This window comes from Gracilinanus agilis, chromosome 6 (genome assembly GCF_016433145.1).
Source record: "Gracilinanus agilis isolate LMUSP501 chromosome 6, AgileGrace, whole genome shotgun sequence".
In the NCBI taxonomy this organism is placed as follows: domain Eukaryota; kingdom Metazoa; phylum Chordata; class Mammalia; order Didelphimorphia; family Didelphidae; genus Gracilinanus; species Gracilinanus agilis.
Window position 1 is genome coordinate 59421719 of NC_058135.1, and position 27517 is coordinate 59449235.

General features: G+C 37.6%; 1 protein-coding gene across 1 annotated transcript; it reads left to right on the plus strand.

The window, feature by feature from the left end:
* The first annotated feature begins 2682 nt into the window (after positions 1 to 2682).
* Positions 2683 to 26838, plus strand: RRH (retinal pigment epithelium-derived rhodopsin homolog). The gene is made up of 7 exons (XM_044681065.1): positions 2683 to 2788; positions 14966 to 15156; positions 19269 to 19368; positions 21920 to 22073; positions 23137 to 23305; positions 25662 to 25840; positions 26654 to 26838. Exons 1-7 carry the CDS (start codon positions 2683 to 2685, stop codon positions 26733 to 26735), a joined length of 981 nt encoding a protein of 326 aa, XP_044537000.1. The 3' UTR covers positions 26736 to 26838.
* The last annotated feature ends 679 nt before the right edge of the window (positions 26839 to 27517 follow it).

Consider the following 27517-nt stretch of genomic DNA (forward strand, 5'->3'; position numbering starts at 1 on the left):
TGCAGATGGATGATGAGCTGGGCCCAGAGTCTGAAAAGGTGGATTGCTATCACTGAGGTTTAAAAATTTCAATTCCTTCCCAATTATCTCCATCATTGACCTTGTGTATGTGTGTATCAGACTTCTAATGTTTTTGATAGCAAAATTCTGCCTTCTCTACCTTCCCTTCTGCTGCCCATCCCAAAAGAAAGTTCTGAGCGCTGCAAATTCCTGACCTGGGTTGGAGTCTGAGCAGCACATCCTTGGCATCTGTAAATTGCTGCTGGACTCAGCTATTATCCCTCAGCAAATAAACTCTGCTGGTTCAGAATGTAGAATTGTAGGCTCTCCTTTTGTTCTAGGAGTCCTTCCCTAGTTATTCCCCTGTAAAACTCAGTCTGTGCTAGAATCTACCTTTCTTTCTTACTACTTGCTCTTGAACTTTACTCTTTACTTGATTTGTAGTCTATTGCCTGGTGTCATATCAGCTAAAAGGAGCAGCAGAACCAAGTTTTTTAATTCATGCCCTTTGACTCTAAATCAGCCCTCTTTCTGCTGTACAGAAAAAAAAGTCATGATTTGGTAGTAAAATTTGTATTAGTTTGATAATCCAGAGAATTCTTTTCACCCTTGGTCAAAATGAGATTTTTTTCAGGGTAGAATGTTTATTTCAACATAATATCTTAAGACAAATTCATTGAATGTAGTAACTTGGATCCAGAGCTAGAAAGGGACCTCAGGACATCTAGTTCAGATGAGGAAACTTAGACCCAGGCAGATTAAGAGAACATCCTGAGTTCTTTCAGTCAATACTCATGTAGCATAGATTGCCAAAACTTTTCACCATTCTGATTGGCCTTATCCAGATGCTTTCTGGCTTACTGTATGGTATCCAGAACTGAATATAATACTTTTCAGATACTATCTTACTAGTGCAGAGTATAATTCTAGTCCTGGAAGCTATTAATGAAAATCCCAAATCACATTAGCTTTTTTGGCTGCTATGTCTTATTTTTATGTTAACTTATAAGTCCATTAAGTATCCCCCCCCCTCCATTATTTTAGACAACCTGCCTCTTCTACATGATGAAATTGAATTTTTGGACCCAAGTATAAGACTTTACATTTTTCCCTATTACTTTTCATATTTAGCCCAATGCTTTAGCCTATTAAGATGTTGGGGTCTGTCATCCAATGTATTTCCCAGATTTGTGTCATTGGTAAGTTTTTAAGTATGCTGTCTCGCTTATTTCAATTATCCATATGGATATCAGTCATTAATTAGACCTAAATTTCTGTTCATGTCCTTGGCCAAAAGTCATTCATACTTCAACAACTTTTTTTATTAACTACTTTTTATTAAGTGCCATTTAGTAGTGTCAGTATGCTACACCTAAAAAATTTAAGATTATCTTATTAATTTATTAATCAAATTAAAAGTAATAAATTATTTTTGAAAATTTTAATGGAAAATAATTAGTAATTAATTTTTAAAGAAAACTTTTTACTCTTCATGGGGTGAGGTTTCCGCAAAGAAGTTCATTCTACAATATTCAAGTCTTCAGATTAGCAGTCAAGGTGTCTCAATTCCCTCATCTGTAAAGTGGGCATCATAATCTTGCCACTACTTACTTATATTTGTTTCTATAGGTGAGGAGTTATCAGAATGTCATACTTCCACATAGCCGAAGCCTGTAAGGATGGAATTTGTGCAAGGGGGATGGGACAAAAGGAGTCGGAGAAGGAGTTGCTGACAGCGACAGTTGAGATCAGAAGGAATTCTTACCAGCCCCATTTCCTGCCCCCTGCCTGGCTACTACCTGTTTGGGCAAATTACTGTCTTTTCATCTGCAAAATGGGAGGGGTTGGGATTGAGATTAATTTTTTAAGATCCATTCTACTCCTTCATCTATGGGCTTATGTTCCTTTCTGACTTCCCTTTGGTTCCCTCTCACGTCCATCTGCTGCTCAGGTGAAGACTGGGAGGATGTTTGTGATTAGTCTTGGTACCAAGGTGGCAGAGTCTTAGAAGTAGGTCCCTAACATAATCTTTTCTCTTAGGTTGTGGCAGTCTAAAGCCCTTTTCTCTTTGTGGCCCCAACGCAAGTCCTGGCTGTGGGTTCTAGGCTCTGAGCTCTTCTGTTCCTATCTGTTGCCTATTGTCCACTAGATGTTTTGGAGTTGAAAGACTGAAGTATCTCATCTTGATTTGGTGACTTGATTTGGAGTTTATCTCTGCTCTATTCTGGCAAGTCCAAGCTCAATGGATCTGGACATCCTGCTGTAGATGTCTTATGAAATGCCTCTCTTTTAACTTCTCTCTGGCCTTAGACCTTGAGTTTCAGAACTCTTTTCTAGGTGAAATGCAATTAGAAAACACTCAACAGGCAATCCATTTTCACAAGATCTAGAAGAATCTTTTCTCAGCCTGGCCCCAATACTTAATAATCTTTTTAGACTGATGCCCAAGCATCTTGGTCAGTGTGGGTTGCTCTTTGTTCTGCTAACAAGCTTATCTCCTTCTGGGAACTTAACTCATTTGCAGTTGAGCCCAATTAAATCCAGTGGGGGAAGGCCTCCAATGAAAGGGCTTCTTTTTGAGGTCCCTCGGTGGAACTGATCAGTCCTGACAATCTTTCCCTGAAAACATTTCATATCTTCTGAAGCCTGGTCTGGAAAGTTGTTCCTCAACATCTTAACGAAATGTTTAAGAATAATTCTGTCAAGAGTTTGGCACCTGAAAAGGAAGACCCCTCAGCCTTTTCCCCAACTGAGCACAAAATTGTTGCTGCGTATTTGATCACAGCAGGTACTTGTTTTTCCATTTAAACCATTTTAAAATGTTTTAAAATTGGGGAAGGAAAAGAAAAATAAGGGGAGTTTTGGTTATCTCAAGTCAATACATCTCCGTTGTTTGATCATAGCGTGACATGGAAGAGAGATGAATAAACGTCATTACTCTGCAGTTTTAATTAATGGTCAGGAATATCACCTCAATTTGGTTATTATGAAGAAAGAGACTGCAACAAATTTTATTATTAGAAATAAAAAGGAAATTGGTGGTAGTTGTTTTTAGGCTATTTGCCATTTTCTCTAAATGTTCACAGCCATATATGTGGTGGTTAGACTTGGGTTGATTTTCATATATTTATCACTTTTTGACTAGATGTGATTTCACTGATATGGGGAATTCTTGGTAAGAAACTTCCTCAGACCATGAAGCCTGGTACCTTCTCTTTGCAACTAATAATCATAGAGAGTTGCCTAATGGAAATATAGTATCTCAAAAAGGAAGTGTTTTGGATTTACTGATGGGAAATCCATGAAAATAAAGTGTTCTTTATCATCATTGATGATGCATTCAGAAAATCTGGGTATTACCTAAAAATATCATTTTTCCCAGAATTATTCATATTTCTTTAACACCAAAATGCTTTTATCATATGAAATTATTTTTATGCTCAAATGCTAAAAGAAAAGCATAAGAATTTAAATGGGTGTGTTTTTTTTATGAAACAGTTATATTTATAAATCATATTTATACATTTTCAGCTTTGTGCTGCTGTATCAGATTTGGACTTGTTAGTAATTTGAATTATTTTTTTCTGTAAGATCAATTCATTCTTTCATTAAGCTGAATTCCTTTCTTTTTTGTTTTTAAATTAAGTTTAATTAATTAAGAATGTTTTTCCATGGCTATATGATTCATGTTCTTTCCCTCCCCTCCTCCCACCCCACCCTCCCCACCCGTAGCCAATGAGCAATTCCACTGGGTTTTACATGTGTCATTGATCCAAACCTTGAATTCCTTTCATTTTGAGCATCAATGTTGATTTGCTTAATTTTTTTTGGGGGGGGGGAATAAGTAAAAAAGTGTTATAATTTCTTTTCTCTGAAATGATTTTTTTTTTAAACCCTTACCATCCGTCTTGGAGTCAATACTGTGTATTGGCTCCAAGGCAGAAGAATGGTAAGGGCTAGGCAATGGGGGTCAAGTGACTTGCCCAGGGTCACACAGCTGGGAAGTATCTGAGGCCAGATTTGAAACCAGGACCTCCTGTCTCTAGGCCTGGCTCTAAATCCACTGAGCTATCCAGCTGTCCCCATGAAATGATTTTTGTTTATATTTTTGAAAAGGAATAGTGCACCCTTTAAAAATGATATGTAAAGGAGCAACTAAGTAAGTAACTCAGTAGATGGAAAGCCAAGCCTGGAGAAGGGAGGTCCTGTCTTCAAATTTGACCTCAGACACTTCCTAACTATGTGATCCTGGACAAGTCATTTAATTCTAATTGCGTAGCCCATATCCTCTTCTGCCTTGGAATCAATACCTCTTATTGATTCTAAGATGGAAGGCAAGGATTTAAAAAGAAATTATTTGAAAGTAAAATCTCATTGTACAAGGAAATGTTCCTTTTTTTTTTTTAATAATTTTTATTTTTTAGAAAAGTTATCCATGGTTACATGATTCATGTTCTTACTTTCCCCTTCACCCCCCGACCTAAGGAAATGTTCCTCCTAAAAAAATTGCATGTCCTGATAAATGGGCCATAGAAATGATGTTTCTGATGAAAAGAAAAGAATAGTAATCTTCATCTAGGTAAATCTTAATTTCATTATAATGTTCTATTAGGTTGTTAGACTACAATTTATTTAGATATTCCCCATTGTTGACAGTTTAAGTTATTAATAGTTTTTGATAATTGCAAATAATGTCATAACCACCACCTCTGCCCCCTTTTCTGGCAATGATTTTATTTTGTTTTTTGTTTGTTTGTTTTAAACCCTTAACTTCTGTGTATTGGCTCCTTGGTGGAAGAGTGGTAAGGGTGGGCAATGGGGGTCAAGTGACTTGTGTTATATTGAATCTCTGGGAGCCAGGAGTCCACACTGTGATTGACAGGTGGATCCGTTGGATGTTGGAATGTTCCCAGAGAGGCATGCAGACACAGGAGAGGGCAGTTGGCCCAGGGGGGTATACAACCACCCTGGCAGCCCTGGCAGAGGTTCCTTTCTTTCCCTGAGACCTGAGATCAGTGGATCTTGGTCTTTTGAGGATTGAGACTTGCAGACTCAACCTTGCAAACTCCTCCTGTTTGTTCCTGTACCATCAACAACCTGTACCCAGACCATCATCTCTGATTCTACAGCCCCTAGATAGCAGGAATTCAATCATCTATAGATATCTAGGTTTCCCAGGGCCTGGGAGGGATCCGGGAAGTGGGCAGGAGAAGAAGAAGAGGGTGGAAAGAGGTGGATATCCTGAAGACTGGTTAGGCATATTATCTAGCAAAGAAGAAGCTGAAACATCAAACAGCAGTTTGCCTACTCTGGTGTGGCTGTGGCCAGGCTGTACCAGAGAGAAGCTAACCATCCTGATTCATTATTTGCCTACAGTTTAAGGATTTATCATTACTAAATTAATTAGGGTTTCCCAATACCTCTATCCAATCCCATTATCCTCTCTTTGTTTAAATACAGTCAAAGCTTTAAAGTACCTTCCTGGAGTGGTTATTCATAGCCTTTTTGGGAAGGGAGAGATGTAGTCAGATACCAACTGTTATCAAGCTAAAGAGCCCATTATATAATATCAATCAACCCCTGGTGGGGCCTGAAGGGAATATCATCCTTTGGCCTGCAGGATCCTGCCTGGGCACTGTTATAAAGGAGGGAGGCGTCATATCATCTTCTCCCTCTATACAAATATCTACTACATCTCTAGTTTATTATAACACTTGCCCAGGGTCACACAGCTGGGAAGTGTCTGAGGCCGGATTTGAACCTAGAACCTTTTATCTCTAGGTCTGGCTCTCAATCCACTGAGCTACCCAGCTGCCACCTTTAGCAATGATTTTAGGAAATGATACCAACTGGAAGCTTGTTGGGTCAAACAGATTATTTTTGTAATTCTTCTAATACAATGCCAAATATTTTTAGGAAGAGATTCTACCAATTTAAAATTCCACCAGCAATATATGAGTGCACCCATTGTCTATGACTGTACAACACTGAATTAATTTTTAATTATTTTTGCCAGTTTGATGGAGGTCCGAAGTTGTTTGAATGGACAATACTTTTTAAAAATTTTAATTTTTACTTTTTTCAATCTGGGTTATACATGTATTATCATGCAAAACATTTCCATATTGTTCACTTTTAAAGTGAATAATCATATAAAACCAAAACCCCAAAGCAGAAACCCAAATAAGTGAAAAATTGCTTTCATTTATATTCTACTCTAACAGTTCTTTCCCTGGTATTGGGTAGCATTCTTTCTCATAAGTCTCTCAGACTTGTCCTGGATCATTGCATTGCTGCTAGTAGCAAAGCCTATCACATTTGATTGTCCCACGATATTTTAGTTTCTGTGTACAGTGTTCTCTGGCTCAGTTTGCTTCACTCTGCATTAATTCATGCAGGTCTTTCCATTTCTTTCTGAAATCATTCTGTTCTTACAGCTCAATAGTATTCCATCACCATTGTATACCACAAATTTGTTCGGCCATTCCCCAATGGAGGAATATCCCTTTAATTTCCAATTCTTTGCCATCATAAAAAGCACAGCTATAAATATTTTTGTACAAACAGGTTCTTTCCTGTTTTGTTTTTTTTAAACTCCTTTGGAATATAGACCTAGTAGTGATATTACTGGATCCAAGGGTATTATTATCTTGTTATCTGCTTGTTAGCAGAAAAAATGTTAGCTAATTGTTTAAAATATTTTTTTGTTATAAAAGTATATTTGTTACTAAATCTACTGTTTCCAATAATTTCTCCAGCTAGACAGCAAGGTGATGCCACAATGCACAGAGCACTGGGCTGTAAGTCAGGAAGACTTGAGTCAAATACTCTCTAGCTGTGTGACCCTAGGCAAGTCTATCTGCCTCAATTTCCTCAACTGTTAAATAATAACTCCTACATCCCAGGTGGTTGTGAGGCTCAAATGAGTTAATATTTGTTTAGCACTTAACCTCTAGTACCTGGAAAAAGTACTTAATAAATCTTTCCTCCCTTCCTTTCTTCTTTCCTTCCTACCCTCCCTCCTGTAAAGTTTATTTATCATCTGACTCAATTCAGATGGACAGAGTAGTGGGCTAGCAATGAGGATCTTAAGATAAAAATCCCTAACCTCAAAGAATCTAATAGTTTACTAGAGTACAATTAAGATTCAGTAGCTAGATGGCCTAGTGAATGAAGTGCTAATCTTGGAGTCTGGAAGACAAGTTCAAATCCTACTTTAGATACTTATATGCTCTATGACCTTGGATAAATCACTTAACCTTTATTTTCTTTATCTGAAAATGAGGGAAGTGGACTTAATGATTTCTTTGGCTTCTTAAAGTTCTAACTATGATCCTATAGTAAGATAAATGTAACATTTCTTTATTCTTTTTCTTCTAGAAGATTATAGTAAGATAAATGTAACATTTCTTTTTATTCTTTTTCTTCTAGACGATTATAGTAAGATAAATGTAACATTTCTTTTTATTCTTTTTTCTTCTAGATGATTCATAAATCATTCTTCATTGTGAATATGCTCTTCTGAAGTGTCTCACCAGCACCTTAAATTCAACATATCCAAAAATCAACTCATCGTCTTCGCCCCCAATCAGCACTGCCCTCTAACTGTTCTGTTTCTATTAATGGTGCCACCATTCTTCTAGTCACTCAGGTTTATAATCTGGGAACCAGCTTTGACTTTTTCCCTCTCTCTCTACAGCAAATCTTTCGCTACCTTCTACTTTCACAATATCTCTAGCATGTAGACTCCTTCTCTATTTCCACTGCAAACATGCAAGTTCATTCAGACTTGAGTCTGTAGGTATGATAATTGAATCAGATAATCATCATATGGAAATAATCATTGAATTCATGAGAGTTGATGGTACAGCCAAGAGTTTAGTGTGCAGTGAGATAGCAGAAGAAGACCCAGGTAGAGCACAATTAGGAGGAAATACTTGGGTAAGCACCCATAATTCATATGTCTATCCCTCAGCACACTTGTTTACTTCTCATGAGATTTGAGCTCTGCCTCTTTTTTTTGGGATAAGAAGAGATCCAGGAAAACAGGTCTTCAGGCAATCCCAGTCCCGATTTTTTTAACCCCTTACCTTTTATCTTAGAATCAATGTTGAGTTCCAAGGCAGAAGAATGGTAAGGGCTAGGCAAGGGGGGTTAAGTGACTTGCCCAGGGTCACCCAGCTAGGAAGAGTCCCTGTAGAACTTGAATCAGCGTACAAAGAGAATGTGTACCCTGTCCTCCGGGTGTCTATCTCAAGTGCACCACAAATAAAGGGTTAGGATATAGCAAGTAATCCTGGAAAGGAGAGGCGAGAGCTCAAGGAACTGAAGGAGACGAGTGTGTGTAGAAGATGGTCCACAGTGTCCAAGGCTGCCAATATGTCAAGAAGGAAGAGGGCTGAGAAATAGCTATCGGACTGGATAAGTTGGTCATCTGGAGCCCTGGAGAGAGCAACTTCAGTTTAGTGATCAAACGAAGAACCAGTTTTATAAGGGATTAAGAAGCGAGTGGGAGTGAAGAAAGTAGAAACTCCAAGTACAGATTCAGGTCCCTTTGTCTTTGGTTCTGAAAGGGAGAAGGGATTTCGGATTATTGTTTAAGGGAGTTTGTAGAATGGACGAGATCGAGGCTTTTTGTAGATATTAAGGAAGGCATCAGTAGGTAGACAAGATGAGGGAGAGCAGTAGGACGATCTGATGGGTGAGTTACCAGAGGAGATCAGAGAATGGCTTCAAAGGCATAAGTAAAGGCATTGGCAAAGAGAAAGACGATTTCTTCTAGATGGACACAAAGGAGAGGAGAATGGAGAGTGATGGTGTGATAGTTGGAAGAAGCTCAGTGGCTTCTTTTCTCTATCAAGTATGAGACAGTCTTCTTTTGAGAGGGAAGGGACAAGCAGAAGAGAACAATTTTGGATTAGAAGCTAGGGGGAGTGTAAAAAGAAGAAAAGAAAAACGAAAGGATTGTCTTAAAGCAAGGAGAGTCTATTTGAAATCAGAAAACATACACTTGAAGTTGTGTCAGAAGGTCAACGATGACTGAATTCTTGACATCACCTTTTGATTCCTTCTCTATTTTCTTTTGTATTTCTGTACCAGAGGTTATGGAACCGTTGTAATCAGCAGCCATGGACTTTTGACACCATCAATGAGTATTAACCATCTTTCTATTATTTAAGCCTTCTTTTTTTTGCGAATACAGGTGTTTTTTTTTTTTTAACCCTTGTACTTCGGTGTATTGTCTCATAGGTGGAAGAGTGTTAAGGGTGGGCAATGGGGGTCAAGTGACTTGCCCAGGGTCACACAGCTGGGAAGTGGCTGAGGCCGGGTTTGAACCTAGGACCTCTTGTCTCTAGGCCTGGCTCTCACTCCACTGAGCTACCCAGCTGCCCCCCGCGAATACAGTTTTATAGTTGACTTTTCAAAAATCATGTGGCTCACATTGGATTGAGAGCCAGCCTAGAGGCAGGAGGTTCAAATCTAATCTCAAACACTTCCTAGTTGTGTGACCCTGAGCAAGGTTACTTAATCTCCATTGCCTGGTCTTTGTCTCTCATCTGCCTTGGAACCAATGCACAGTACTGATTCTAAGAATCTACCAAAAAAAAGAACCTTATTATCTATTTGCCTTAGATTCCTCAAGTGTAAAATAGGACTAATGACAGCACCTTTGTCATCCCACATCTCCTAAAAGGATGGAGGTCCAAAATTTTTCTATTCTGCTTGTCCCTTCCCTCTCAAAAGGAGGCTTTGTCTCTTACTTAACGGAGAAAAGATGCCCTGATTTCACGGGGCAACTAGGTGCTTTATTGATTCTAAGATGGAAAGTAAGGGTTTAAAAAAAAGGAACCTTATTGTTATCCATTTGCCTTATTTTCTACAAGTATAAAATAGGGCTAATGACAGCATCTCTCTCATTCCACATCCAGAAAAGAATGGATTTTGTGGGGGCAGCTAGGTGGCTTATTGATTCTAATTTGGAAGGTAAGGTTTAAAAAATTTTTAGGGGCAGCTGGGTAGCTCAGTGGATTGAGAGTCAGGCCTAGAGGTCCTAGGTTCAAATCTGGCTTCAGACACTTCCCAGCTGTGTGACCCTGGGAAAGTCACTTGATCCCCATTGCCTACCCTTACCACTCTTCCACCAAGGAGCCAATACACAGAAGTTAAGAGTTTAAAAAACAAAGAACAAAAAAAATTTTTTTAAGTCTTGTGGGTTCAAGTAAACCAATTACCTGATACTTTATTTTATTTAATATTTTTAATGTTTAAAATTTTAGTTTTATTTATTATAGAATATGATTGTAGTAATAAATTATTGACTTAATTTTGTAATATTTAGTTATACTTACTATTTAGTTATAAATGTTTTAAAATTTTTAATATTACATTGATTTAAATTACTTACTAATGTTCTCTCTTTCTTCATCTTACTCTGTTTTTATATGTGTCTACTCCCAGAGAAGATAAGCTCCCTGAGGATCCCTGGTGTCTATGCTCTAGTTCAGAGTTCTTTTTTGGGTTAGCACCTATTCAAATTGATATGTCATGAACCCAATCTAATCTTCCTTTTTTTATCAGATGAAATTAGATTGCACAATAATTCAAAATAAAAAATATTCAATAGCTAGGCATAATGTTCCCTGATGCCTGTCTTAGTTTCTTTTGTACTTTTTGTGTTCTCTTTCTTTAGTTTTTTTTTTTTTAAACCCTTACCTTCCGTCTTGGAGTCAATACTGTGTGTATTGGCTTCAAGGCAGAAGAGTGGTAAGGGTAGGCAATGGGGGTGAAGTGACTTGCCCAGGGTCACACAGCTAGGAATTGTCTGAGGCCAGATTTGAACCTAGGACCTCCCATCTCTAGGCCTGGCTCTCAATCCACTGAGCTACCCAGCTGCCCCCTCTTTCTTTAGTTTTTAATTTTCATGGTCCATACTTTCTCTCTCCTTTTCTGTTGACTGGCCTATCTTACTGACAATTTTATTTACTAATTCAATTTTTTATTATTATTTGTTATTCTCTTTCCAAGTGGATATATCATGCAAGTGGTTGGAGATGGGACTTTGGAGCTTAGGTCAATCTGGACACATTGATTTCAAAGTAATCAGTGTAGAATTGATAGTTAAATCCACAGGGCAGGACCAATTTCCAGTAGAAAGGAGTAGTAGACAGAGAATATCAGAGTGAAAGGAGCTAGCAAAAGAGGAGTTATAGAAATAGGAAAAAACTTAGAAATGTATATTGTATATATAGAAATATTGTATAGGCCAAAGGATGATTAAATTTCAAGAAGGGGATGGTCAGTAGTTTAGATTGTGTAGTCAGTTCCCTTTCAAAATGGACTCCCAAAAGTTAAGCCCTACTTCAAGATACTGTTTGAATGATCTTTTATTCAAATTCATGCTCACCAGCTCTATCCAATGATCCCAATTAATTTAAAGCAAAAGACATTTACTTAATCAGAATAGTAATGTAAATAACAAGGAAAAAGTCTCTTTCATACCCCGAAACATGGCCCCTTGAAGAATCCCACATCATCAATGAGACAGGGAACACTCCTCTGGACAACTCATGCTCCTAGAAATGGGTCTAAAATATAACATCTCTCTACCTCTGAAGTTTCAAATTCTCTGTTTCCCTTTCATCGGTTAGTTCCCCTTAAGGTGTTAACCTCCCTTCCTTTCCCTCTTCTTCCCCTTCCTTCCCCTCCTCTTCTTCCAGCTTTCTTCTACTCCACAGGACTTGTTTTTAGTTCTTTGGGGGAGAAAACTCATGACATGACTTTAACTCTTTTGAGTTGGGACTACAGCCGCACCCAGTCAGCACAAGAAAGAGATGCTCAGGTCATCTGGCTTTCTTTATACACATACATCCACACATAACTATGATTCTTTTATTTGATTTGATGTTTGAAAGGAAAAAAAAGGTATCTGATCAAATATTTGTTTAATGATTATCTAAGTTAAGTATTTCATCATTCATTCAAAATAATTCCAAATAAAATTCAGAGCTGAGGGTCAGAAGGAAGACAGGACATCTCAACACTTCTTCAAAGTGCTTTATAAAATGTTCTGCAGTATTCTCACAACACAATTGGGGATTTAGGGAGGCCCCCAAACTTGGCCAACATTCCACACACTTTGTGTGTGCATGAGTGTATGCGTATACAACTTGGATCCTTCTCAGTCTTATTTGACATTTGGGTTGGGACAAATAAATTCCTTTTAGCTGCCATCATGGCTGCCATCACAAGGAGGCATGCACATCACTTAGCAACTAAAAAATCAACTACCAATTTTCTCTGTGAGCCGGTGCAAGTGGACCCCGGCATTTCAATTTCTCATTGTCTACTTCTGATTGATATGAAGACGCGACAAACAATTATTTAAAATATATTATACTGCATATTTTGTCTTTACATTACAGAGAGCCATCTCTTTTATCAAAGAATCCTTTTTTAAAGAATAAAAGAAGTGGAAAAAAAACTCAACAAAACTATTCAATACCTCAAAACAAAATCTGACAACATAATGCAGTTATCTACAGCCATGAACCTTTTTTCCCGTGCCCTACCCACACTTCTGCAAAGGGGGTGGGAATAAGTGTTTCCTTATATCTTTTATCTAAGACCAAACATTCCTTTAAAAAATATTAATTCCTTTTATTTAATTTTCTTTTGAAAAGCAGGCGTAACCACCCTTACCACTCTTCCACCAAAGAGCCAATACACAGAAGTTAAGGGTTTTAAAAAAAAAAAAAAAGGCAGGCATAGGATACAATCACAATGCCACAAAGATACAATGAAAGTTTACAAAAATAAAATCCAGGGGTTACAATTCTTTTATTTTGTTTGATGTTTAAAAAGAAAAAAAAAGGTTTCTGATCAAATATTTGTGTAGTGACTATCTAAGGCAAATGTTTCACCATTCATTCAAAAGAATTCCAAATAAAATTCAGAGCTGAAGGTCAGAAGGAAGACAGGACATCTCAACACTTCTAAGTGCTTTATAAAATTTTCTAGAGTAGCTTCACAACACAGTTGGGGATTTAGGGAGGCCCCTCCCCTCAGCACCGCCCCCCCCCCAACTTTGCAAACATTCAAAGGCAAGTGTGAGGAGTTAAATACTGGTATCTAAACTAATTGATAAATTCATAAAAGAAGTGCTTTGCTGTAATCACTGAACCAATGCATCTGTACTGATCATTGGATCTGTGCTCTGGGCGCCTTGGGTGTGAGAAATCTTTATAAAATCTAACTTTTAAGCATATTTCAATAATAAAGCAATTGCCTCCATTTTCCTACAAGCATACAGAAGAGTTGATTAGCAACAGCAGCATTATTTCCTGAAATATAATTTGGCCCCCCATTTTATGTATTGTTAAAGATTTTTAGGTTGAAACACTGAAAACATAAAGACTACCATGGCTCAGCTTTTATATAGGTTACTCTTTATTTTAAATTTATTTGTATATCTATATATTCTTTTATATATTCTTTATATATATTTTTGAAATGCAAATCATATTGTATATCTTATTCTTCCTCTTAGAATCAATACTTGGATATTGGTTCCAAGGCAGAATAGTGGTAAGGGCTAGACAACGGGAGCTATCCAGGGTCTCCCATGGTTAAGAAGTATCAGAGGTTAGATTTGAACCCAGAATCTCCTATCTGTAGGCCTGGCTTTCACTCCACTGGCCACCTATCTGCCTCCTTGCCTTCATATTCTCTATAATTTTGTAACATTCATCTTACATTGCTTTGTGGTAATTGCTCTTTCCATTTCTACTGTATGCCAAATTTTCTTGACTGTCTTTTTCATTTGCAGCAGCTCATATGTCTTTCTATTCTTTTCTCTATTTGTCAGTATTTCAGTTTTTACAAAATTGTCTTTATTCTTTTTTCTTTATCTCTTAGGTTTACAACAATAAAGAAAAATAACATAAAGTCAGGGTGGATGTGTTTCAAAAAATGCAGAATCTAACAATGAATTTTGGGTCTGAGACAGAGAATAGGGTTAATAGAAAAGTAGTATCTAAGTAGTTTATACAAATGATTTAATTATGAGATTAATATTGACTTTCTTTGAACTCTACTACTGGGATCACAGTCTCATCTGTAAAGAACAAAGCATGATTTCCTTCAAAATATAACAAAGTGATTAAGAAAAAATTACTCAGTAGCATCAGGATTTAAAATATTTATTTTATGATCATGGGAAAATCTCTCGACCTTTCAGAGCCTTACATTTGTCAGTATTTAAATGACAACATTGGTGTGTTCTGAGATCCTCAAAGAAAAGTGGTCAGATGGGTTGCAGATTGGTGGGAGGGGAGTTGTTGCTAAACCACTCTAAGGCAGCTTGGAAAGCCCCAGCTGACCAAGTGAGAGAAGAGCCTTTCTCGATTTTTCTGAAGGAAGAGCAGGGAATTGAGTCAGAGTAGCTAACACAGGAGAGACCTAGTTAATGAAAGCCAGGAATTGTAGCTAAGGAACCAAGACAGAGAAGTCAGACATAGAAGGGCTCAATTATTGTTTTTTTTAAAATATTAATTTGTTTGTTATATTAAAATTCCCTGGTATCTCTCCCCTTCCCACACTAGAGAAGGCATCATTTGACAACATGGTATATGTTCTTGTTTACTGATCAATTCTTTCCTTGGAGGTGGACAACCATAAGTCATTCTTCAAACAGTATTTGTTGCTGTATATAATGTTGTCTTGGTTCTGCTCGTTTCACTCTTCATAATTTCATGGTTTTATGGTTAAAAACATTCTGGGCTCTGTTGACTTTTCTTATTGCAAATACTCTTCCCCACCTAATGCACTGGATCAACGAAGGCTCCCAATCATTGTGCATACAAAATCATACTCTAATGATCACTTCTGGCTACTTTGGTTTCCTATTGCTCTCTCTTTTAGACATCTCCACATTATACTGACTTCCCTGTTTTCTGTGTCTTTGTAGGTGTGATCAGTATTGCCAGCAACATCATTGTGCTAGGCATCTTTGTCAAATACAAGGCTCTTCGGACAGCAACAAATACAATTATCATAAATCTGGCTGTCACAGATATAGGGGTTAGCAGCATTGGCTATCCCATGTCTGCTGCTTCAGACCTCCATGGCAGTTGGAAATTCGGATATGCTGGATGTCAGGTATTTGAGATCTTTTGAATTGTTAGAGAATAATATGGAATAAGAGCACTGACTCTGAAATCAGAAGACCTAAGGTCAAATTCTTCTTCTGAAATTTACTGAATGACCTTGAGCCAGTCACTTAACTTCCCTATGTCTGAGTTTCCTTAATTGTGAAATGAAGGTGTTGGACCTAAGCAGAGGTTCTTTTTTTTTTTTTTCTCAGAGGTTCTTGACTGTGGTCTTGGTCTTGACTATTGTGAGAAGCAAAATTAATATCCAATATTCCAAGTGTTATATTTAATAAGATTTATTCATAATATATTTATTAATAATAACTAAAATTAAAAAAACTAGAGTAAAAATGCAGCTTCTCAGCCATACATGCAGGAAAAGAGAGTGAGAGGCAGTGTTACACCAACTATATACAAACAACATAAGCATGCAAGGTGGGGATGAAGGAGGAAAGGGATTCTTAGGAGATGAAAAAGAATTCTGGGAGATGGAGTCCAAGAGTTCAAGATTTTCTAACTATTCACTCTAGTTATGAACTATACACTATGGACAGTGGTCTTGACAATGGTCTGTGGAGTTAAAAAAAATTTGCTATCTGTATTTCAATACAATTGATATCCTTTGCCATCCTATATATTTTATTTCATGTATTTAAAAAAAAATTATTCTGAGAAGGGGTCAACACGCTCCACTAGACGGCCAGTAAGGTACATAACAAAAAAAGGTTAAGAACTTTTGGATTAAAGGCACTCTGAAGTCCCTTTCTGCCCCAGACCCATGATCCTATGACTTTAAATATTAAAAGCAATTTTCGTGTTTTTGGGGAAAAAAAGTAGAGTTATTGGACGTTTTCTTTTAAAAGAGGATTTTGTTTAAGTGGGATTTTATCAGAATCTTAGATCTCATGCTTTTAATGGTAATAGCTGGTTGGATGATTAGGAATTTGCTCTTGACCAGAATACAATCAGAGGATTGAATAGTTTCATTTTTCCCCCCATCAGTACAAAGAGGAAATATGCCACAGAATTGAAGTAGAAATCTGAAGCCTGGGAGTCTAGGTGGGACGTATGGGGTGTGTAAGGAGGACTGGCACCTCTGGTGCGAGAGCCTGCCTAGCCCTCTACAGGGCTGCTTGTCCACCTTTGGCATCTTCCATTCACTCACTTGTCAGCCATGGCTCCAAGAAGCTGTAGCATGCACAGCGGCCACACCTTGGTAAAACTGTCTGGGAGGATGGACCAGGCAGAAGGGAACCAACAGGCTTCCAACCCACTCGCTGGTTGAGTTGGGAGATGTCTACCCCAAGCATGTGAAGACTTCCCCAGGGGAAGAATTTGTTCTAACAACTATAAAGAGCTGAGGCAGACGCTGTGGAGTGCCTGGAGCTTGGTCAGACATCAAAGATGCCAACGTTATCCATCGCATCCCAGCCATTCTGAGTTTTGTCTTGTTGATGGTCTTCAATGACTCTGGGAAAGAATCCAGAATTGGGAGAAGTGTTGTGTGTTCGAGTAGTAGCCAGGAGTCCAGGGCTGCTGGATTGTAGAGAAAATAGATGAGAATAAGGTGTAGGGATACTGCAAAGGTATGAAGTGGCCCTATCATGAAGACCTTTAAAAGGAAGGTGATTTTAAATGCAACTGTTGGCTCCAAGGCCATTTGCATAAGATTCTCCTCACCAAGGGAGACTCAGTCCACTTTTCCTACCTGATCAAGAGGGACTTTGAGGATTTCTAATAGCTCTCTCAGGTCTAAAGTTCTATAAGCTTAATAACAGCTTACATTTACAAATTGTTTTCTATACATTATTTTTTTTGCTTTGTATTGTCAGGTCCAGAAAGTCAGCTGGAAAGTTTTAAGTCAAATTTTAAAAGTGAATTATGATTGCAATTAACCCTTTTTCTTTTTTCCCGATGAGAAAATTGAGGCTTAGCAATAGCAAATGACTGGCCCAATGTCATACGGCTAGGACACTCACACCAGAGCCAGAACTTCTCTCCAATATTCTAACCATCAGATTATACTGTCTCTCAAACAGTAGCAATTTTGTGAATTATGTACATTTCCAAGCCATGATAAGTTCATGTATTTTCTTTTAAAAAGTTCACACTTGATCTTAGCCAACAGGCCAAGAGCTTAAAAATTTTTTTTTTAAATCCTATTTTGTTGGGGTGGCTAGCTCAGTGGATTGAGAGCTAGGCTTAGAAAAAGGAGGTTCTGGATTCAAATCTGATCTCAGATATTTATTAGCTTTGTGACTCCGGGCAAGTCACTTAACCCCAATTACTTGGCCCTTACCACTCTCTGCCTTGGAACCCAAACTTACTATCAATTCTAAGACGAAAGGAAAGGATTAAAAAAAATCTTACTTTGTTAATATCTTTCAGCTTCATATCACTTTCATTTCTGAATGTATCCCTCTCTACTCTCCTACCCATCGAGCCATCCCATGTAATAAAGATGAAAAAAAAAAGAGGAACATCTTTTTGTCTTCAAAAAATACAGTTTGTTATATTGAATGGTTCTCTAGAAAGGGAAAAGGATGGTGAGAACTATGAATTAAAAAACAAATAAAATAAAATAAAATAAAAAAACAAAAGACATCAATCTAAACAATTGTTTTTTTAATTAAAAAAATTTAAATTTGTTCATGTTTTTATTTTTTCAGTTACATGTAGAAACATTTTTTCACAATTATTTTTTGACGTTCAAAAATTTAGACTTTCTCCTTCTCCTTCCCCTCCCTTCCTGTGGCAGTGAGTAGTCTGATATAGGTCATAGCTGTACTTTCATGTAATACATATTTCTACATTGCTCACAGACACATATCACACATACAATAGAAATTTCCTGAAGGAAATATAGTGGAAGATTGCATGCTTTGCTCTCCCTTCAGATTCCAACAGTTCCTTCTTTGCCTATGGATAGCATTTTCTTCATGATTCCCTTGTCTTGGATTTGCATGAATTCCTTGCTTTGCTGAAAATGATTTAGTCACAATTGCTCATTGCACGCTATTGCTATGACTGTGTCCATTATTCTCCTGGTTCTGCTCACTCCACTTTGCATCAGTTCCTATAAGTCTTTCCAGGTTTTGCTAAGGCATCCTGTTCGTTATTCCTTATGGCACAATACTATTCCCTTACAACCACATGCCACCACTTGAAAAACTTATTTTTAAACAAGGAAGAATGAAGCTCAATGAAGCTAAGCAGCACCACTTCTACCTCCACATTTCTTCACTTCTTTAACCAAAGAGAGGAAAAGTATATTTTCTCAACTCTTCTCCAGGTCTATGCTCGGCCATTATGATTCTTTGGCATTTACTTTGCTATAGTTATTTATTGTAATATAGTCTTTAAAATTTTTATTTTAATTAAAAAAAAAACCCTTACCTTCTGTCTTGGAATTGATACTGCATATTGGTTTTTAAGGCACAAGAGAGGTAAGGGCTTGGCAGGGAGGGTCAAGAGTCTTGCCCAGGTCACACAGCTGGGAAATGCTTGAGACTAGATTAGAACCTAGGACTTCCCATCTCCAGGCCTGGCTCTCAATCCCCTGAACCACCTAGCTGTCCCTGGTACATATGTTTTTAAACCAATTTTTGTGGTCACTTGTTCAACAACAAAATAGTTTTGTGGTCTGATTATAGTATCTAAGAAATTTAGTTCAGTTACTATATTGTTAATAATAAAATTTCCATTAAGAGTCTCTATTTGGAAATAAGAATTAAAGATAGTCACTGTTATATTTAATGTAAAGAAAACAAATTAAATCTGAATTTTTGATGCAGTAGTAGTTGAGCTGGACATCCATAAAAGTTAGCCAAAGTTTTTTTTTCTTTTACCTTAAAATGAACAAGTGACTATTTCTGTTATAAAATGTATTAAAGTAGAATCATTATGTTGGGGAAATCTCTTTAGATAAGAGTTCATCACAATGTTTACCTGAAATGAACTTATTAAAACAGTTAAAAAACAAAACAGTTATTTTACTGATTAAGAATTAGTAAAATTAAAATATATCTGAATATAAATAAACATTTTTGAATCTATCAGTTAAATAAATTTAATTGTTTCTTGAGCAGGTGATTAAAATTGTGTGATTTTTACTTTCAGATTTATGCTGGTTTAAATATCTTTTTTGGAATGGCAAGTATTGGATTACTCACTGCTGTGGCCATTGATCGGTACCTGACCATCTGTCAACCTGACCTTGGTACAATCCTGTCCTTACCAGCTTTTGAAACCAATTAATAATGAGGGCTGACTGAGCCGCGGCATCAATTTACACTAACAATTTTGATGGTTCTGAGGCACTTGGTATTGCTTTCATATGGCACCCCATTTTTCCCAGGCCATTTTCAAATGATCCTCTTGCTTCTATTGTCTCAAAAACAGTTGTTCTAAAACAGTTTTGGTCTTAGGGCCCCTTTACACTCTTAAAAATTAAGGATCCCCTAAAGAGGTTTTGGTTTATGTGGGTCGTAGCTATTGATATTTACTGTATTAGAAATGAAAATGTTTTAGGATTATTCCCAACCACTCTGTTAGGACTTATTAAACATTTACTATGTGCTAGATATTGTGGGATATCTGCTTAGGATCCAAAGAAAGATTTCCCTTCTCCCTCCCAAGCAGGCATATTCTCAAGAATCTCACAGTCTTGTTTTGATCTCATGGACTCCCTTAAAGGCTTTTGGACACTTCCAAAGGTCCCTGGATCATCCTTGGAGAACCCTTGATCTACCATTTAGCACTTTTAAAATCTACTTTGCATCTTAAACCCCTGCCATCAGCTTGGGCTTTAACTTGGTCCTTCTTGAAAATTTCCTGTTAATTATATGGAAACTGCCCAACCAGAAAGTATCCCTGGAACCACTCTCATCAGTCATTTTGTGCCATATTGTAACTCTCCCTACTTATTGTGTCTTTTTGGTGTTTTTTTGGATGAATGTTGACTCTGAGTGCAGTACATATTTTTGTTATTACACTTAGAATAATTTCTTCCCATTTTCTTAAAAAATAAAAATTTGCATAACCCATCTTTTTAGAAATGACCCAAAAAACTTGCACCTCATTATTATCTCTTCTGTAGGTTTCTGATTTTGAAAGTAACAGGCAAACTAACCTTGGAATCTCAATTACAATTTTGGGAAAAAGATTTTCAGTCTTTCATTCTATCTCCTGATCAATGGTCTCATGATGAAGTTATAAGCATGATGCTCAGGTGATGTTGAAAATCTATCAGTCTGGTCTAGAGATGGGTTCAAATCTGGCCTCAGATACTTCCTAGCTGTATGACCCTGGGCAAGTCACTTAACTCTCATTGCCCGATTCTTACCAATAGGCCTTGGAACCAACACCTACTATGGATTCTAAGACAAAAGGTAAGGTTAAAAAAAAAAAAAGAAAATCTTAGTCCTGCAAAGATAGGTTATAAGAGAACAGGCATATTGCCCAAATGGCTTTGGGACCATATTTGTTACTCAGATAGTTATCATAAAGGCAGCTAGGTGGCACAGTGAATAGATCACAGGATCTGGAGTTTGGAAGACTCGTCTCCCTGAGTTCAAATCTGACCTTAGACACAAACTAGCTGCGAGACCCTGGGCAAGTCCTTTAATATTGTTTGCCTCAGTTTCCTCATCTATAAAATGAATTGAAGAAGGAAATGACAAACCACTCCAGACTCTTTGCTAAGCTAAATAGAGTCACAAAGAGTTGGACACAACTGAAAAACAACAACAACAACAAAAAACAACAACCCAACTGAACAACAAAAAAGGTGTCATAAGGGAGCCCTCCGGTTAGGGCTGATTTTTCTCTCTCAGATGGTCTTTATAAAGCTGAAGAAGTCCCATGTAATTCTGGACTCCAGCTTAACCTTTCTATAAAGGATTAAGACTCAAGTCCAGACATCACACAGAAAGCTGTGGAGCATAAGTGTTTCTTTTTTTTTTTTTTTAATCATTTCCCCGTTGGGGATGTAGACTCTAAACGATCACCCTAGTGCAAATATTAATAATATGAAAATAGGTCTTGAGCAATGATACACATAAAACCTAGTGGAATTGCTCATTGGCTATGGGAGAGGGGAGGGGAGGAAAGAATATGAATCCTGTAACCATGGAAAATATTCTAAATTAAATAAATTAATTAATTAGTTAAAAAAATAAAAATCATTGCCCCAGAGTCTGTTGGCAAGCTCCATTTGGTTCTTTCCAACATTGTGTGGCTTCTCCAATTTTCTTTACCCATTTACTGATACAGTTTAATGTGCCATCCTTAACATCCTGAAAAGGGCACATGCTAGCCAGTCAGCAGATTGAGCTCTTCATTGCCTAGAGACCAGGCAGTGAAACCGGAGCAGGGATGGGTGGGTAAATGCTTCCCTAGAGAATTTTTCCATTTGCCAAATTGAATGGCATAAGCACCACAGAGATAGAAGATATGTGCTAAGCACAGACTAAATGAGTTCACCTGCTTTTGATAACACGATACCTTTAATAATGAGGTGTGTGTGTATGGTGAGTCCCAGACTAAATTAATTTACCTGCCTTTGATTAATAGAATACCTTTAAAATAGATGTATATATACAAAGTTTGAGAGAAAATGTTAAAATATTAAAAAACAAAGAAAAGCCCAACACTAAAAACTTACTTGATAACTGTTTAACTCAACCCCAACTTTAAAATTAATCAAATATAAGTACAGAACAGTTTGTCAGTGAATGACGTCAATATGGATTATGTCTGTTGATCAACAGGAGGAAGAATGACTTCCTGTAATTACACCCTAATGATTCTGACTGCCTGGGTGAATGGCTTTTTTTGGGCCTTGATGCCGATCGTAGGTTGGGCTGGTTATGCCCCGGATCCGACTGGGGCTACATGTACTATAAACTGGCGGAAAAACGATGCGTAAGAGAGTTTACTGTGTAAAATCACATGCTAAAAATGTTGCGATGCCTATATTCCTCTGGATTCTGGCTTAGTTTACTTATTTTTTGTTTAAAGAGTATTGTTCAGCCTTACAAGTGTTTTCAGAGCTAGAAGAGATCCTAGCCACGGTAGAATTTATAATGGTGGGAATGGGTTGAATAGGAGGTGAAATTTAATGTGAATTTTCACATTATAGAGGACAAGTCAAGAGATATGGGGAAGTTCCTTTAGTCGTTTGGAAGAAGAAACATCCAGTTTCTTTTCTCCCTACTTGTGTACATTCTTCTTTTTCTTCTTGATATTCCTGATGAGTGGAGGATATTTGTTTGTAGGAACACCTGAGGTAGGACCCAGAGTGGAGAAGAGAACTGGAGATGGGATGAGGAGCCAGAATTTGTAATGACAACTCTTGAGGGCATAATATATACTCATTCCTTATACCGTTTAAGAGATTGCCTAAGAATAAAACATCTTTTGGGTGTTGTATAGACAAAGTACCACTCCCACAAGAATTCTGGGGAAAAGCTGAGGGAAGCTCTTTTATATAGTCTCTTGGAGGAGTGGAGTTCATCAAAATAATATTACTATGAAAAATTGAAACAGATTTAACTTTAAAACATTAAACATTAAATTATTAATTAAATTGAATTAATTTTAATTAATCAAATAGAAACTTTAATTAATTAAATTGAAATTTAAAAAATTAAAAAAAAAAGATAAACTTTCAGTGACAGCTAGTTGACTCAGTAGATTGAGGGCCAAGTCTAGAGATGGGGGGGGGGTGTTCTGGGTTTAAATTTGGCTTTAGTTACTTCCTAGCTGTGAGACCCTGGGCATGTCACTTGACCCCCATTGCCTAGCCTTACCACTTTTCTGCCTTGGAACCAATACATAATATTAATTCTAAGACAGAAGGTAAGGGTTAAAAAAAGAAGACATATTTTCTAAGAGTAATTTTTAGATAGGAGCAATTCATTCTAGCTGTTAATTTTTTGTTTGAAAATTATTTAGGGCGTTGTTAACAATTACCTTTATTTTTCAGATCTTTTGTTTCTTACACAATGACTGTTATTGCTATAAATTTTGCCATGCCCTTAGGGGTTATGTTTTACTGTTATTACAATGTTTCTCAAAAGATGAAACAATATACTCCTAGCAACTGTCCCGATCACATAAACAGAGACTGGCCAAACCAAGTTGCTGTAACAAAGGTAAGAGGGGATACTTTTCTAGAAATAGCTACTCGCTATTTTCATTGTATAAATCCATCCCAGTCAGGCTGTCATCACATCTAGGTTTTTAGGTTGTGATCCGTTGAACTTCATGCCTGCCTGCCTCCCCCAATATGGCGGGTAGAACGTTTTTAAAGATTTGTGGACCAGTGACCCATGTATGACTCAAGGCTAATGTGAATTTCAAAATTAATATCCAATATTCTAAGTGTTATATTTAATAAGATTTATTAATAATAACTAACATAAAAAAGCTAGAGCAAGAAGCTACCTTCCTCAGCCCAGCATGTGGGGGAAAAAAGAGGAAGAGGAAGCGCTTACAGCAAACTATATACAAAATTATAAGCAAAACAATATTAAAAAAAAGTGACCACGCAACATGGGTGGAGAGATTAAAATGAATTCTGGGAAATACTGAAGGACTTCTGGGGGATGAAGTCCAATTTACAAAATTCTCTAACTATACACTAATTTTCTCAGGTTCAGAAACATTTGCTGCCATCACACTCTGTCCTTTTTGTATCTGAGTTACTGATCCATCTCCTTTCCCCTTCCTCCCCCCTTTTTGCTGCCCTGTCCCCCTCCTTCCCATCTCTGGCCACTGTTTGCTTAGCAGCCCCCGGAAGAATATTGGCACGACCCCTTTTAGAGATTGCCAACCTGGGTTCTGGGCAGCTAACTGGAAAGAGTGCTTGGCGAGGAGTTGGGAAGTCTCATCTTCCTGAGTTCAAATCTATCCTCAGACACTGTGTGATTCTGGGCAAGTCACTTAATCCCATTTGTCTTCATTTTTTCATCTGTAAAATGAGCTGGAGAAGAAAATGGTAAACCACTGTATTATCTTTGGCAAGAAAACCCCAAATGGGGTCATGAGGAGTTGGACATGACTGAAATGATTGAACAACTACAACAACCTGTGTTCTAGGGTTGCCTAAATTTGTGCATCAGTCACAAAATTAATTTAGGATGTGATTTGATGTGTCCATGGGTGCTTGGTCCTGAGATTGGAGGAAGATGAAACTTGGTCCTGAGATTGGAGGAAGATGAAACTGAGGGAATGTGTGTGGAATTTTAGACAATTGCAAATATAAAGCTCCAGGTCCTAAGAGGAGGGCTAGGAAATGGACCTGAGATTTCAGTGATACAGGGAACTTCCAGATAGGTCAATTCCCTTCAACAGTGGAGGTTAAGTTAATCAGTCACGAAGTACTTACTCTGGGCTTAATTACTAAGTTATTAAGTGCTTACTGTATATCAGATTCTGGAGGATATAAAGAAATAATTTCTGTATTCAAGGGGCAAAGATTCTAATGAGGGAGACATGTAAATAATTAGATAAATAGTAGATAAATGCAAAGTAGATGGGGATAATTTAAAAGCAAGCATTATTTTATTTTATTGTTTTTTAAATTTTATTTATTTAATGAATTAATTTAGAATATTTTTTCATGCTTCCATGGTTCATGTTCTTTCCCTCCCCTCCTCGCCCCCCTCTCCTGGAGCCAACGAGTAATTCAACTGGGTTTTACATGTATCATTTTAAAAAAACTTTATTTATTTATTTATTTATTTAAACCCTTAACTTCTGTGTATTGGCTTCTTGGTGGAAGAGTGGTAAGGGTGGGCAATGGGGGTCAAGTGACTTGCCCAGGGTCACACAGTCTGAGGCTGGATTCCCATCTCCAGGCCTGGTTCTCAATCCACTGAGCTTCCCAGCTGCACCCATTTTACATGTATCATTGATCAAGACCTATTTCCATATTATTAATTGAAAGAAAGCATTTGCAGCCAGGGGGAAGTCACCCCCTTCTGTGGCAAATAGTGGCCAGAAGTCAGGAAGACTAGAGAACAAATATAGCCTTAGACACTAGCTGTGTGAACCTGGGCAAGTCACTTAATCTTGATTTACCTCAGTTTCCTCCACTGTAAAATGGGGATAATAATGATATCCACTTGAGAAGGTGTCTTGAGGATCAAATGAGATAATATTTATAAAATACTTATATTTTATAAATAAATAAATTGAAAAAATAAAATATTTATAAAAAATTCACAGGGACGGCACAATATAAATGCTTCATCTTATTGCTTCCCTTCAATTTATACTTTGAGAGATTTGCCTTGCAAAGTACTACAATTTATACTTTATTGCAATTTATACTTTGAGAGATGGCAAATGTCTTGCTTAAGGTTTCCCCAGTCCATCAGTATCAGAGGCAGGACTGGCTTTGAGGACGGTGCCCTAACCATCATTCCACACTGCCTTGTCCCAGGACTAGGCCAGAGAATTTTTCTCCATCGAAGGGTTTAAAGGGACAAATGTTTTGTTTTCCAGATGTCTGTGGTCATGATTTTAATGTTCCTGCTTGCTTGGTCACCTTATTCTATTGTGTGTTTATGGGCTTCTTTTGGGGACCCAAAGGAGATTCCCCCAGCAATGGCCATCGTCGCCCCTCTCTTTGCGAAATCTTCCACGTTCTACAATCCCTGTATATACGTGGTTGCCAACAAAAAGTAAGTGCCTCCAGGCAGAACCCTGACAGTTGTGTGGATAAAAAATGGTAATGCAGGTATGGGTTTATGGGGTAGGTCTGGAGTTGGTAGGGACCTTGGAGGTTAGCAAAACCTCCTCTTCTAGACAGAGATTTCAGTGACTTGTCCAAAATTACAATAATAGTACCCGCAATGAGGCAGAATTTAGACTAGGTCCAGCTCTCTAGTCATTAAATCGCGCTGCCTCTCAGATTTGTTTTGAAAACCCTTCCTTTCTGTCTTACACTCAATACTGTGTGTTGGTTCCAAGGCAGAAGACTAGGCGATGGGGGTTCAGTGACTTGCTCAGGGTCACACACTTAGGGATTGTCTGAGGAAGATTTGATCTCCCTCTTTCCCCCCACAAAAAAAGTAAAACCTGGGATTTTCCAATTCCAGACCTGACTCTCTATCCACTGAGCCACCTAGTTATCCCCCAAGGCTAATATTTATAAGCAGGAATGAATGATTTTGTATTTGATTCTGGAGATGATAGAAATCATATGCAAAAAGGCAACAGTGAAGACAGAGACTAAAAAATTCTCAAACAAACAAATGATCTCAGATTTAAAAATGAAACTATCTTATAAATGACTTTATGCTTTCCCCCCCTCCCAAATTATGGGCAATAATCTGAAGTTGGTCTTTAGATATTTTATAATTTATGTATTTTTAGAGGTATTCAATTGGAGATGTTAGACTGAGAGACAGAGAACATTTGAAAGTGTGGGTTTTTTTTTTTAAATGTTTCAAGCAATGTCGACATATCAGACAGATTTCTCCCCTTCCTCGCAGGTTCCGGAGGGCAATGTCTGCAATGATCCGCTGTCAGACTCACCAATCGATGCCTGTTTCCAATGCATTGCCAATGAACTAAGTGGAGACCTATCAGCTTTTGAGTTATGAAAGGAAAAACAACCAACCTGCTTCATTTTCTCTCTTTGGTGTTATTTAACTTTGATCTTATCTAATATTCCTATAAAGCCTTTTACCTACTTGGATTCATGTCCTGCTATGGATTTGTGGGCTTTTGAGACCCTTCTCAAAAGCAGGGACTGTTGTCTGATTTTATATCCTGCGCCCTTCTGTTGTTGTTTCAGTCGTGTCCAATTCCTCGTTGACCCCATTTGGGGTTTTCTTGGCAAGGATACTGGAAAGGTTGACCATTTCCTTCTCCAGCTCATTTTACAAATGAGGAAACTGAGGCAAACAGGGTTAGGTGGTTTGTTCAGGGTCCCATAGCTAGTAAGAATCTGAGGTCTTGCTGACTCTAGGTCAGGCACTTTCTCCACTATGTCACCGAGCTGCCTCATGTACCCTCTAATGCTTAATACAGTGTACACAGTGTTCACTTAATCAGTTTTAAAATTGTTGAATCAAATGTTCCTAGCTAATATACTAAAAAAACCTACTTTATCTGATTTTTGTTTCTTTTCCTTAATTTTCTAAATATATAATATACTTATTTTTAAACCGTTGTCTTCTGTCTTAGTATCAGCTCTAGGACAGAACAGCGGCAAGAATTAGGTAAATTACTTGCCCAAGGTCACGTAGCTAGTGTTATGTGGAGATGCAAAGCATGGAATCCCTGCAAAGATACAGGAACTGCCCCCTTATCACCCAGAATTCCAGGGTACCCCCCCCTGGAGAACTTTGGGT